A 14,253-nucleotide genomic window follows, 5' to 3' on the forward strand; every position below is an offset into this window, starting at 1 on the left:
TTTCTGTCTACTTCTTGTTTACATGCATTTACAGCCTGATATTCACATAAATTTATAGGGAAGTCCCTGTTCTGACGTTGCATTTCCCAGCGGTGCACGACTTTACACGAGTGAATAAAGTGAATGTGATTGGTTGTTTATCAAGGGGGCGGGATTGTTGTGGCGGAAGGTTCATAAGCAAGTTTGATAGTGGCCGGTTTGTTGGAAGCATCTTGCTAACCAGTTAGCATCTTAGTGCTAGCACACTAGAAAAACGATCTAGAAATAAGTAAAAAAGTATTTACCCTTAATCTGAGTACTTAATTTAGATAGTTTGCCTATGGAATTAGTATTTTTACTCTTAAAATAAGATAATTAGATAATATTCACTTAAAATAAGACAATGCAGTTGTGTTTTCTTATTTTTTATGTAAATTATCTTGTTCCATTGGTAAAATGTCTCACTTTCCTCCTTAATTCAAGACTAAATGCATTTATTTTAAGAAAAAATTACTTATTTAGATTTTTGCAGCGTGTTTATACATATATTAACCTTTTTGCTTAATGAGCAATAAGACATAAAATTAACTGAGAAAAAATTAGGAAAAAAAAGTGGTATGTATCTGCAATAAAGCAACATCATATATAAACACACTGCAAAAATTGAAATCTAAAAAAGTCCTTTTTTTCTTAAAATAAATACATTTTGTCTTAAATTCTGGGAGGTAAGTCAGACTCTTTTCCAATGGAATAAGACAACTTACATTTAAAAAAAAAAAAGAAAAAAAATCTATTGTCTTTTTCAAGTGCATTTTATCTAATTATTTTATTCTAAGGCTAAACATTCTCATTCAATTGGCAAATATCTCATTTACCAGCTCTAATTAAGGGTAAACACACTTAATTTAAGAAATGTTTACGTATTGTTCCATTAGCAAAATGTCTCGTTTTCCTCCTCAATCCAAGAATAAATGCTTTGTACATACATCAACTAGTGATGCAACCTGGACACATCATCAGTGATGTTACCTGGTATCATAGAGTGTTTCGGGTCTTTCAGACATCATACACTCTCCTCCAGGCGACCCAGCCAGGGTTGATCAGACCCCAGCTTGTGTCCAGGTAGCGCTACCCTACCCACGGATCTCCTCTCCTGATCCACAACCACCGCGAGGCAACCTCTGCTGCCTCTGTGGCCTCCTTGATGGCCCTTCGCTTGCTGGCCCCTGTGATGCCCAGCATGCTGTACACCCTGCAGAGGGACTGGCCAGCAAACCCTCTGCATCCCACCTCAATGGGCTCGCACCTTGCTCGCCACCCATTGAGCCGACACTGCTCCACCAGATCGCTGTACTTAGCCCTCTTTCTCTCGTTGGCCTCCTCGATGCGGTCTTCCCAAGGGACCGTGAGCTCCAGAAGCACTACCTGCTTCGATGTTGCTGAGGTCAGCACCACGTCTGGCCTTAGTGATGTTGTGGCCACATTTTGTGGGAACTTCAGGTGTTTCCCCAAGTCTGCCATCAGCTCCCAGTCCTGTGCCATTGTGAGCAGGCCGGAGGAAGAGACCCTGGCAACAACTGGTGGTCCTTCTGCAGCTCTGATGGAGGAGATTTGCTGGGCGGAGGCGCTTGCAGTGGGCTATTCCACTGCAGATGGAGTTCGCTATGGCCTTCAAGACCTGGTCATGACGCCAGCGATAGCGCCCCTCACTCAGGCTCCTCGGACAGCAGCTCAAGATGTGCTCCAGGGTCCCTCTCTTCTGGCACAGGGCACATGCTGGTGACTCCACCTTCCCCCAACAGAACAGGTTAGACGGGCTTGGCAATACGTCATATACAGCCTGGATCAGGAATTTTATGCGCTGGGGCTCGGCTTTCCACAGCTCAGTCCACGTGACTTTGCGCTCTGCTGCTTGCTTCCATCGCGTCCAGGCTCCCTGCTGCCGCATTCCTAGCACCCTGCCGGACCGCTCTTCTTCCACTGCTGCCCGCACTTCTTCCTGGAGCAGCGTCCTCCTCCTCTTCTCCTTTGCCTTCCCGCAGCAAGGTGTTGTGCTGCTACCAAGGCCTGCTCTTCCCCGAGCCACTGTCCCCACCAGAGTCCTGTGCCGCAGCCGTGACTCCGCCACTTCCACAGCCTCTGCCGCCCTCCACTTCCTCCCCGTCCGGACCTCGATACCAGCCTGAGAGACTTTTGGGTCACATGACTCTCTGTATTGCAGCACCTCCCTAGTTCGGCTCACCTTGAATTCCTCATTCAGGCTGCTGAAGGGGAGCTTCAGCATGTTGTTCTTTCCGTATAGGGCAATGCTGCTCAGGCTCCGCGGTACACCCAGCCACTTGCACTTATTTTAAGAAAAAAATACTTATGTAGATATTTTTTTTCAGTGAACTTAATGGGAAAATAAATTATTCTTATTTCTTATTTGAATCATTGCGTATATTAGCTGCTATATATGAATCAAGATGCTATGACCGAAAAAAATGTGATTGACAGATGACCGTTGATATATGATTGGCTGAATTTAGGTGTTCAGGCTGACGTAGCACTAACTGGCCTGCAGAAGATAACGAAGAAAAAACAGATTTTAAGACAGGATTTATGTTAAATATAAATTTTCTAAATTTTGGGACAGTATCTATGTCTGATAAAGAGTATATTTATAGACATGTTTAAGCCAGAATGATTTGACATTAATATATGATTTCCCTATGACTTTAAATCCACCAAAATGTCCTTCCTACATTTTGTTCTGTGTTCACATGAAGGCTAAAGCAGCGATTCCCACCTCTGGTCACCACCCCCTCCAGGTGGACCACGTTGGGATGATCAAACTGTCCCATGATGCTGGCCTCGCACAGGAAATCCCGCCTCTGCTTCTCGGTGTAGCCCACTTTCAGCGTCTTTATGGCGACCGACACGTCCCGCTTCCCAGGCAGCTTCAGTCGACCGCTGCACACCTCCCCGAACTCTCCTGCGAGGGTTGAAATCAGTCACGAGTGTAGGTTTAAAAAGGAGAGAAAAACCTCATTCGCTTCACAATGACAAATTTATTAGTGTATTTTGAGATAAAGCAGCTGTGTAGTGCTGGAATACAAATTGCTGCACGACACCTTGTTCCACCCGGGGGAGTGTAACCAAGACCTATAATAAGACATGCTAGAGATGCATAGATACTGTCATTGACCGCCTCGCTAAAACCCATGTGGCAGCAATTTTTCACCTGCGGTTATCTCCGTGACTCCCTCTGCCAGATGCAGACCACACATTAATTGCAATGAACTTTTTTCCCCTCCTTGCAATTGCTCTATCAATATAAGATGCATGAAGCTGTGTCCCCTATTCAAGGTGTAAATATTTGCCTGTCAGCATGATGTATGAGAGAAGCTAAACAGGAGGAGCTGAGGATGGGCTCACCTGCTCCAATAACACGCTCGATTTTTATGCAGGAGGCATCCAACTCCTTGGCAAATTGATGGACAGCCCTGTTTGGGTCCTCGTAGGTTTCGGGGTCAATGTAGGTTTTGGTGCCTGGAAATTTAACTGTAGAAAGGTAAGAGGATTACTGTTATGATTAAATATGCACACTGCGCAGCGGCAGGCACTTGACAGGCAAACGATTACGGAGGCCGGGGATTCAGAGGGAGCAGCTGAACCATCAGCTGCTGGTGTCAAACGGACGTTACGCTCCTGAAACCTCTGCACTAAGTGGGAGGCAAAGATTGAGCTAACCTGTGGCTTTGGCTTCTTATCAGGCAGCCGGTTGCTGTTCAACCTCTGCAACATTCAAATACTTTAACATTCAGAGGATTGAGTGAGCGGGGAGGGCCATTTATTACAATCTCTCATATTCTAAGACTTAAAATAAGTTCTGAAATGTAATTTCCTCTGTTTACTTTGCTTCTCTTTAATGTTTCACAGAGCTGCAGTTTTCTGGTCTTTTTTTTCACTCTTAAAAGTTTCAGATCATCAACCCAAATTTATTAGACAAAGATAATCAGGGGCGGATTTAGGAAATTTGGGGTCCTAGGCAAAGACAGCCAGGGGGGCCATAAAAAAGATCCATTATACTTGTTAATAGAACATTATTTGTTCTAGGTTTTGTCCCTCTCTTCTTTCCAATTTTGTCTCCAAATTCTCCAGTAGCAGAATAAAGTCTCTAGATTTGGCGCTTTTTCAGAAATCAAAGTGCTACACTGCAAAAATGATCTAGAAATAAGTACAAATCACTTAAATTAAGTGTATTTACCCTTGATTTGAATAGCTAAATTTGATAATTTGCCAATGGAATTAGTATTTTTACCCTTAAAATAAGATAATTAGATAATATGCACTTGGAATAAGACAATGCAATTGTGTTTTCTTATTTTAAATCTAAATTGTCTTGTTCCATTGGAAAAATCTCTCTTTAATCTCCTCAATTTAAGAAGAAATGCACTTATTTTAAGAAAAAATGACTTATCTAGATTTTGATTTTTTTCAGTGTAGAGGGGTCTGAAAAGTGGCTAAATATAGCGACTAAAGCGCTAAGTTAGCAACACTGCTCTTTGCATCGCTTGTTTTTAAATAGTTTGCTGTCTGTTTGGACCTTTCTGAACATGTGCAGCAAATGGACTGATCCAATATGGTGGACACTGAAGGGGGGTGAAAAGGATTTTTATCAAAAACATAATTATTGTGCACAAATAAGGAATAAACTATACATGTAGGAGTTTCATGGAGCCCCCAGGAACTTGGCGCCCAGGGTAACTGCCTAGTATTGCCTAATGGTAAATCCGCCCCTGAAGATAATCTAAGTTAAGAGAAATTGTAGATTTTAAATGACCATTTCAGATAACAGAGCCACACAAAAAACCCAACCTGACGTTGTTTGAAAAAGGTTATTTCCCCTTAAGACACTAACTGGTTGTTCCAAACTGGTGTACATATAAAAAGCTTAGAATGAGTCTTTTTACATGACTTTTTCACAAAGATATTTAACTTTAGCAGCACATTTTTTGATGATAATCTCAATCAGATTTCAGTGCACAATTGTCAGGATCTGCTGCTGAGCTTAGTTGTTAGAGCAGTGCGCTTGTCCTCTGAGAAGGTTGCATCATCAGTTCATGATATATCTATAAAACTCTACTTTATATTCAATGCATTTATATTTTTGTAGCATATATTTAGTTGAATATAAAGATTTTTCTACTAAATCTGGAACATCAAAGTAAAAACAAAAAAAGGAACAGATGAAGGAGGCAAAAAGAGCATCCCTGCCCCATGCATCTGATTCCAGGAAAGGCTGCCCCAAGTTATGTTACAGATGCTCAGTATTCAATTATTAAAAAAAATAAAAACTCCACATGATGATCTGTTAAGCTGCACAGTTTAGCCAAAGTTTTTAACAACCTCTAAATGTTCAGCTAGCAGCTGCAGAGGAAAACTAACTGAATAGTTATAGTTAGTTTCACATTTTTAAATGTGACACATTTTTAGACACATTTTTAAATACAAATGAAGAAGTTAGGACAGAGCAGCAGTACGAATGAACTAATGATGCGTCCTTCCTTTTAAATACAGACTTCAAGGTTAGCCTTGGCTAGACCCCCCCCCCAATCTTAAGTAGGATTAAGAGAGGCAGTAAAATAGATGGGTGATTCTTCACAAAGTCACATATGACCCAATGACTTCTATGTGAGAAAAGGTATTATTCTAAAACACCAATGAATATGTTAAAGCAGGTATGGAGGCTTCCTGTCAGGATCCTTTATGTTAGAAGAAGAAGAATCCTGAGTATGAAGGACTTCCTGCTTCAATATCCCAGAGACATTTTCCATTGCAAACCTTATTGGTTGTTATTAAGCTAGAAAAATCAGACCTTCTTTCTTGTTCTCTATGTTAAAATAAAAAAAAATAAAGATTACACGCTCCAGAAGTGACAAGAAATCATATTTGAAATTTTGTTTCTTATGAATTAGGCTAAAAAAAAGGTTTCACAATAAAGTCATGCTGCAAAGAAAACAAGAGAATTACAATTTCATGTGTTATAAACTGCATTGGGGCTGATGTGCTTTAAATTCAGCATAGCCACCTGAAAGCCAATGAGTTTAACATTAAAGCACTTCTATAATAAAGTAAAGTGAGCTGAGAAATCTCCAAAAGAGCAGTCAGAGAGACGTGGAAGTTGAACGGTGGAAACTGACTAGTGTAAACACAACAAATCCATTGTGCTCCAGGGAGAGGACGCTGGCAGCTGAGATTTCCCTCCACTTGCTCCCATAATTGCTCCGTCCATCCAAGATGTCAGTGGATCTGATAGTACACGTCTTATCACAACTTCCTCACTCGTACATGGCAGACAAATTGGGTCTAGGCGTTGGATCTGGCTTCTGTCGCCCTGACAGCCACTCGTCACCCAGAACCGCTCGCCAGATGCTTCCGTTAAACGCCATCCACGCAAGCTTTGTTTCTGTTTTCTCACCTCTTTTTTTTTTTTTGGAAGCAGGTGGGACTTTGAAGATACTGAGCCACATTTGTCAGATACTTAACAGCGGCCAGCCTGGGCTTCAGCAGCATGGGCTTTACGCTTAGTGACACCCCTGACCCTCTGTTTCTAAATCAGCAGTTAGCCAACAGCGCGGATCATTATGGCTCCACTTGGAGAAGCTGTCTGCAACTGCATCTCCGGGGGCATCATTAGGGGTGGCGCATCAGTTAGAAAACTATGCGCAGACCACAAAACTCTGAGACTCTCTAAAAACCGGCAGACTTATATTTTTGAAGAACCTTCCTTCACATCCAGGCCAACCTTTCACTCCCTCACCGGCGGGTGACACACACTTGGGTTTGCGGCGTTCCGACTTCTTAATCTCCGGCACCGAGTCGAGCCAATCAGCAGCAGAAGCTAGCCTGATAGATCCTGGCTGTGCCTCAAATGAAACGAGCTGGGATAATAGCCATGCTGGGGGGTGCTAATGAGTTTTAATGCATTCTTCCTGCTTAGTCTGGAGCAGCATGTGTCTATGCAAACCAAACATACATTTGTGTATTTTGGGCAGACGAACAGAAGCACTCACACTGAAAGTAGAGCTCCTCATCCCCCTCCTGATCGGCTTTGCTGTACCCGCAGTGCCTGCGTAAGGGAGGGGGGGAGAAAAAGAGAATGGCAGAATCAACAGGGAGAAATTAATATCCTAAATTGCAAGAATTTTAATTCCTCAACTAATGCTTTGTAAGACAAATCTGTTAAGACACCCAGCTGAGCTGTAGGAGCAGCAAAGCCAACAGCCTGGCTCAGGCAAAGGAGCTCAGCTTGTTAATAATGTCACATATCACACAGCACATGGACTGGAAACGACGCTTTAGCAGATCCTCTATTGCTTTCTGAAAGGTACTGAAAGTCCGCACCCAAGCTCATGTTTTATTGCATCAAAATAAAAAAATATATGAAGCATCCAGGCCAAAGAAACCATGACCCCCTGAAAGACTTCACTGATGTTTCTACCGTCTGGTGCAACGCTGGAAAAAATCGAAATCTTGTTTTCATTTTTTTTTCTTGAAGTAAATACATTTGGAACAAGACAATTTACATGAGAAAAAAATAAGAAAAGACATTTGTATTGTGCTATTTCAACACTAGAAAAACTATCTAGAAATAAGTAAAAATGTCTTAAATTAAGCATATTTACACTTAATCTGAGTAGGTAAATTAGATAGTTTGCAAATGGAATGAGTATTTTTACTCTTAAAATAAGATAATTAGATAACATGTACTTAAAATAAGACAATTGTTTTTTCATATTTCAAATGTAAAATTGTCTTGTTCCATTGGCACTTTTCTCCTCATTTCAAGGAAAAAAACTCATTTTAAGAAAAAAATGACTTATTTACATTTAATTGTTTTGCAATTTAGTGCATTTTACCTAATTATCTTATTGTAAGAATAAAAATACTCATTTACCGACTCAATTTAAGGATTAATACACTTAATTGAAGAAATGTTGACTTATTTCTAGATGGTTTTTACACCGAGTCAGGTTGGGGAGCACACTGGAAGAACTATCAAGAAATATGATAAAGTGTTATAGTGTGATGGAAATTTGGGTTTATGCGTACAAATATTGGGACCCTGTTTCGGTCTCAGGATAAAAACATTTGTACGAGTAATTTTTATCCTTAATTTGAGCAGGTGAATAAGATGGTTTGCCAATGGAATCAGTGTTTTTACTCTTAAAGTAAGATAATTAGATAATATGCACCTCAAATAAGACAATAACAATGTTTTTTCTTATTTTAAGTGTAAATTGTCTTGTTCCATTGGCAAAATGTCTCCCTTGCTTCCTCAATAAAAGAAAAAATGCACTTATTTAGATTTCAACTTTTTGCAATGTGGTGTTTGACAATAAAAACACTGCCATTAAGCTGAAAACAAGGCTGAGGTTACATTTGGCCTGGTTGACACTTCAGGAAGTGGGTAACCTTACAGAATGACACAGATTCACATGAGTTCACACTCGCTTCAAAGACTTACAGTCTAAATCTAAGTCTTTGAACACAGCAAAAAATGGAAATTTGTATGAGTTATTTTTGCTAAAATTGAGTGAATTTTGTCTTGAATTGAAGAGATAAGTGAGACACCTTGCCAATGGAACAAGACAATTTACATTTAAAATAAGAAAAAAACAATTGCTTTGTCTTATTTCAAGTGAATATTATCTAATTGTCTTATTTTAGGAGTAGAAATACTCATTCCATTGGCAAATCGTCTTATTTACCTACTAAAATTAAGGGTAAATGCACTTATTTTAAGAAATTTTGTACTTATTTGTAGATGGTTTTTGCAGTGAAGCCCATGTGAACTTACATAAACAGACATTGTCCTAAAATTAAGCTTGATTTGTTTATGCATTAAAAACATATAAGCAGTATAAATAAAATATATTAAAAAATATCAACCATAGACTCAACCTATTCTCATTATGAGTGCGTGTGAAATTGTACGAAAAGTTATGCACCGTAATTTCGTACGTTTTGGACGTTTTTTTCGTCGTATGCGCATCTGACGCACCATTCATGAATATAGAATATAAATTACATTTAGCCCTGACCCTAACCCTAGGATATAAAACAGCAAGCAACGTAGTTAGAGACATGAAGAAGTGATGATTGCACTGTTTTTCCCATTTTTACGTCCGTTCGCGGATCTGCTTTTTTTTTCTGTCTGCCAGCGCATGCGCACTGATGTGTTTTGTTGAGGAAAAACGTCCAAAAACGTACGAAATAGTGTGCATAACTTTTCGTACGATTTCATACGCACTGATAATGAGAATATGTTGATAGACTTGGCTGTTGGAATGTCTCAAATCTGATTGATGTATCAGGATGTACCAACATCAAAAACCAACTTAAATCCTACCTACACTGGAAAAACGGTCTATAAGTAAGTAAAATGTCTGCAATGAAGTGTATTTACCCTTAATGTTAGCAGGTAAATAAGGTAGTTTGCCAATGAAATGAGTATTTTTACTCTTAAAATCAGATAATTAGAGAATATGCACTGAAAATAAAACAATGCCATTGTGTTTTCTTATTTTAAATGTGAATTCTCTTGTTCCAATTTCAAAAATGTCTCTTTTATCTCCTCTATTTATGAATAAATGCAGTTATTTTAAGAACAAATGACATATCTAGATTTAGTTTTTTTCCAGTGTAATAGTCAGTCGGTAGGTTTTAAGTCTGGAGTCCCTGAGAAAGACCGAATCCACACAACAAACCTGTGTTGTCAATGTGACCTAATATCCTACCGTCTAAGGTAGGATAAATCTGAAATTCATATTTAGATAATGCTTTTTATGTTTTTAGGATCATTTGTTGTGCTTTACTTGAAGCTTTACATTCAAATAAAGTAAAGAGCTGCGAAAATACATCAAGGAGGATTGTGTGAATTCATAATGACAAGCAGGTTTGGCTGGAATTCTATTCACGCAGAGGGATAATGACAATGGACTGAGTGGTTTGTGATGATGGAAAAAAATCAGCAGCATACTTCATCATGCCCTCTCCGTGTCACACGCTCTCATGCAGGAATGCAGGGCCAAAGCTCTCTCTGTGGAATGCTCGTCTTATAATGGCTCCACAAAAAAACAGCTTCAGAATCTGGTTGGAGGTCGGTGGGCGGTGGTGGGAGTGGAAAATGGTGCATCACAAGCCATTAGCGCGGCATGCCACGAGATGACGCGTGCACATGTGTGCGTGTGCCAAGGCTCCACAGTGGTGGAGGCTTGTGAGTGACAGAAAGGCTAATTGACAAGCGCAGACTCACAGGAGCGGAGAGTCAATGGGGCCCGCGAGAGCGTACCTTCTCCCGATGATGAAGCCGAACACCATGAACACCAGGATGATGGTCCCCGCCACGGCCACCACGGCTATGATGATGACGGGGTTCTGCTCGCTGGAGACAATCGCAGCTGATGAGAAACAAACACAAACAGCGGAGAGAGAAAGACAGAGAGGCTCAGTTTGAACCTCAAAACACTGAAAACTGCAGGACAGACAGTAATTAAGTCCCAATGAACAGCATGGAGATTGATAACCACCACATCACACCCCACTTTCTCCCCCTGAGACTAAACTGGAATAGGGGCTTTTCTATTTTAGTCGTCCTTATACACACGGCTCTACTGTTTCAGAAAGTGGGCTTAATAGTCCCAGACGGCGACGGCGATGCCCTTCATCTCAAACAAAGGCGTATTCAGGTTGAATTGTTTCCTATTCAGAACTCTCATAGCTCTCAGACTGTTTTCACTGACAAACTGCTGATAGCTCCACGGAACAGCTGGAAGCGGCTTCATATACAGTCCATGGAAGCCACGTATGAGGGGGGAAGTGCATGCATTTTAAATCAAGTGTATCTGAAGGAAAAATAGTGACGGAGAGAAGCATGCCAATATTTCATCAGCTGTTCGTATGTGGAAGCAGAAGGGGGGGGGCTCCACTGTTGAATTGGACACCTGAGGGTTTCCATCTTCAGGCTGTCACACTGAAGGCTGCAGCTTTGAGAGCTGCTCACGGATGCTTTCGTCGGATTGCAAGCTCCGACTCACGCTGCTCTGCAGGATTCTTTTATTAATGCACAAAGATTTCTGATGTTCTTTAAAGTCAATGTTCATGAACTGAAATATGGCTGTGATACATTGAAGACTTTGTGTTTGCTGGTAGTGAAGGGCTGATGATACTAACACAAGGTGCCCATGATATATCCAGGGGGGATTTACCATTAGGCAATACTAGGCAGTTGCCTCGGGTCCAAGTTCCTGGGGGGCCCATAAAACTCTCTTTACATGTATGGTTAATACAACTATTCCTTATTTGCGCACATTAATTATGTTTTTCTCTAAAATGCCATCAGAATGCTTATAATATCAAGTGTGTCTCAGCCCCCCCTTCAGTGTCCACCATATTGGATCAGTCCATTTGCTGCACAAACAGACAGCAGCAAACCATTTGAAAACAAACCATGCAAAGAGCAGTGTTGCTAACTTAGCGCTTTAGTCGCTATATTTAGCCACTTTTCAGACCCCTCTAGAACTTTGATTTCTAAAAAGCTCCTAGCGCCAAATCTAGAGACTTTTTTCTGCTACTGGAGACTTTGGAGACAACATCTAAAAGCAGCGAACTCTGCTCTCCAGAGCGAGTAGATTGGTAACCCCGCCTCCTGCTCTCCTCTATCTTGTCTGCTGTCATGATTCATGCAGCTATTATTTCATCCAAATGAAAAATGGAGAACAGATAAGCAGATCATGGCTTGTCTACAGTGAAAAGAAGGACTGGGTTATTTACTTTGGCCTTTTTGGAAACACAGGAAGGAGCAATCAGCTAAGTGAGCTTAGTGCTTGGAAAAAATCTTTCATTCCTTTAGAGACAGCATGAAAAGTCAGCTGAGTACAAAACATAGAGAGGAAAACAAGAAGAAAAGGGACAAGAAGAGAGGGACAAAACCTAGAGGGCCCCTGCCTGTCTTTGCCCAGGGCCCCACATTTGCTAAATCCGCCCCTGGATGTATGAAGTTGTTTTTCAGATTCAGAGCAAAAACTCTGAAGTGTTTTTTTTTTTCTTCCTTCCTTTCCCGCTGGCTGGGCTTGCTTTTAAAGATATTTTTCAATAAAAATACTATCTTACTAAAACTAGTTTCCATTTGTGGTTAATTATGTATTTTTGAATTGAATGAAATAAATTCTTTTAGAAAAAGATCATAAAACTGAAAATGTTCTCATGTGCCTCTTATGTATCTGAAGCTGTTTCAGGAAGATATATGTGAGCTAATCTTCAACATGACAACATAACATGTTTATTACTCTACTGACAAAGCAAAAGAGTGTTTTTGTTATTAAAAATAATAAAAATGTTTGTTTTGGCTTTTTTCCAAAGTGAGCAGCTATGATCACGATCATATTTCACATTTAGCGTCTGTTTATTTCTCTTGGTATTGGAGTATTTATTAAAAAAGATGATAAAATTTCCTGAAATTTTAATTTATTTGTGTTTTCTTTTCTTGCCATTTTATTTAAAAGACATCTTATTTTCATCAGTTGTCCTTCTGCCCATGTTAAGTCATTCTGGTGTATTTCCTGAGCTGCAGACCCATTACAGTAACAATAACATCTATGGAGGTGGCACTGAGACAGTGGATTAGTCTTAGTGCCGCTGGCTTCACCTCAACCATAAACTGGACTGGAGTAACAGCAAGGATGCTCTTTGCAGGAAGGATGGAGGAAAACTCTACCTGCTGAGAAGATGGAGACCTTTTGTGGGGTGCAGGAGGTGTCTCTGATGGCAACCGCCATCTTTAATGAGGAATTGCTACAAAGTCAATGGCTGGGCTTCCTTGGATAAGAAACTTCACCAAGCTGTCTTTATATTCTAGTTGAATCATCTCTTTAAAGTGCCTTAAGATGTGCTGCTGTTTACACAAAGTGAATTAAGTGGGGTACAGCAGTTTGCTGGAGCAGCAGTTGTTCCACTGCTGAGAGGAAGATGATGGATAAGCTCATAAGGAGGCCTGCTTGACCAAGTGCAGCAACAGAAGAATTCATTAAAGGGCTTTGGAGAAACTATCCTCGCTGTTGAACACCATCTTCAGCCCAATGCATGCAGCTGTTAATGATAGAAAGCTCCTCCAGTAAAAGATTGCTGCACCTTAGGTGAACTAAGGAGCGTCATCACAGATCCTTTCTCCCAGCAGCTGTTTTTTTTTTTTTTACGGCACTAGTGGCTCTTTTTTTCGACAGTAGGCTGACAGGAAACGGGGTATGTGAGAAGGGGAGAGACATACGGCAAAGGACCGCAGGTCGGATTCAAACGCTGAGGACTATTTATACTCAGAAATCAGGTCGTCTGCTGGTGTGTCGCAGTGAATGCAAATGTGCCCCCTCCGCAGACGTGCTGCTGCACCTCTCCCAAACTGTAGGTGACCGCAGGCCTCTGATTGGTCAAATCTACATCCGCACTACTCTACTCTATTTCCTGTTTGGTACCGGTTTGTTTTGTTTGTATGACCGCCATTGTGGAAAACAACTCGTGAAGATGGACCAGAAGAGTGAGGTGCACGAGAATGCTGGGACCCTTTTTCCACCTGGATCCCCGCTCTTTTTGGCCCTCATGTCCCTCCGTTTGTGCAAAACGGACGGGTCTAGATACCGCCTAGGACATATCTAGACCCACAGCTAGTTCGTGATTGTTCCTCTTGAGTTAAGGCCTCTGTACATGGGTGGTGCGCGCTAACCACTGCTCCACCTGCACGCCCCCAGAAGCGGTTTTCGTTTAATGGTGTTTTATTTCATCTTAGAGAATCATGAACTTATTTTCTGTTGTTTTTTACATATACCTTGATCCTCAATTTGTTGAACAAATTTGAAATTGTCCTTTTCAGGAGTGCATTTCATTTAATCCACAGATGACATTTCAGAAAACTGTAAAGGACTTTTTATTCTATTACCCTTTCCTTATTTGCAGCAGTATCTCCTGAATTTCCTCCCTGCGGTGCAATAAAGGCTTATTGTATCTTCAGTTTAAATTGAACACAATTAGATCATAAATGTGTTATTTTGGGAGTTTTAAAGGACACTGAGAAACAATTGTTGTTATCTCAAAGTCTAATAACCTGGCAAATACTCCAAGGATTCCTCAAGGACCTACATTAGTAGCACAAGACTTGACTGGGGCATATATAATGTTAATTATCATGTAGGATGAGAACCTTTTGTTTATGGAAGCAAAATGCTGGTGGGAGATTTA

General features: G+C 40.7%; 1 protein-coding gene across 4 annotated transcripts in view; it reads right to left on the reverse strand.

The window, feature by feature from the left end:
* The window catches only part of epha7 (eph receptor A7), a 157,977-nt gene that overhangs the window by 8,829 nt on the left and 134,895 nt on the right, over window positions 1–14,253 (reverse strand). The window contains exons 8-11 of one of the 4 annotated variants that reach the window (XM_038299285.1): window positions 10,283–10,427; window positions 7,038–7,093; window positions 3,397–3,510; window positions 2,768–2,953 (exon numbers count right to left, since the gene is read on the reverse strand). In XM_038299285.1, the coding sequence (XP_038155213.1) occupies window positions 2,768–2,953; window positions 3,397–3,510; window positions 7,038–7,093; window positions 10,283–10,427 (501 nt within the window). Of the gene's footprint in view, window positions 1–2,767; window positions 2,954–3,396; window positions 3,523–7,037; window positions 7,094–10,282; window positions 10,428–14,253 lie in introns of all 4 variants that reach the window. The other 3 variants (XM_038299288.1, XM_038299284.1, XM_038299286.1) reach the window with 3 other exon arrangements.

This window comes from Cyprinodon tularosa, unplaced genomic scaffold, assembly GCF_016077235.1.
Source record: "Cyprinodon tularosa strain WSP-4 unplaced genomic scaffold, ASM1607723v1 ctg423, whole genome shotgun sequence".
Classification (NCBI taxonomy): domain Eukaryota; kingdom Metazoa; phylum Chordata; class Actinopteri; order Cyprinodontiformes; family Cyprinodontidae; genus Cyprinodon; species Cyprinodon tularosa.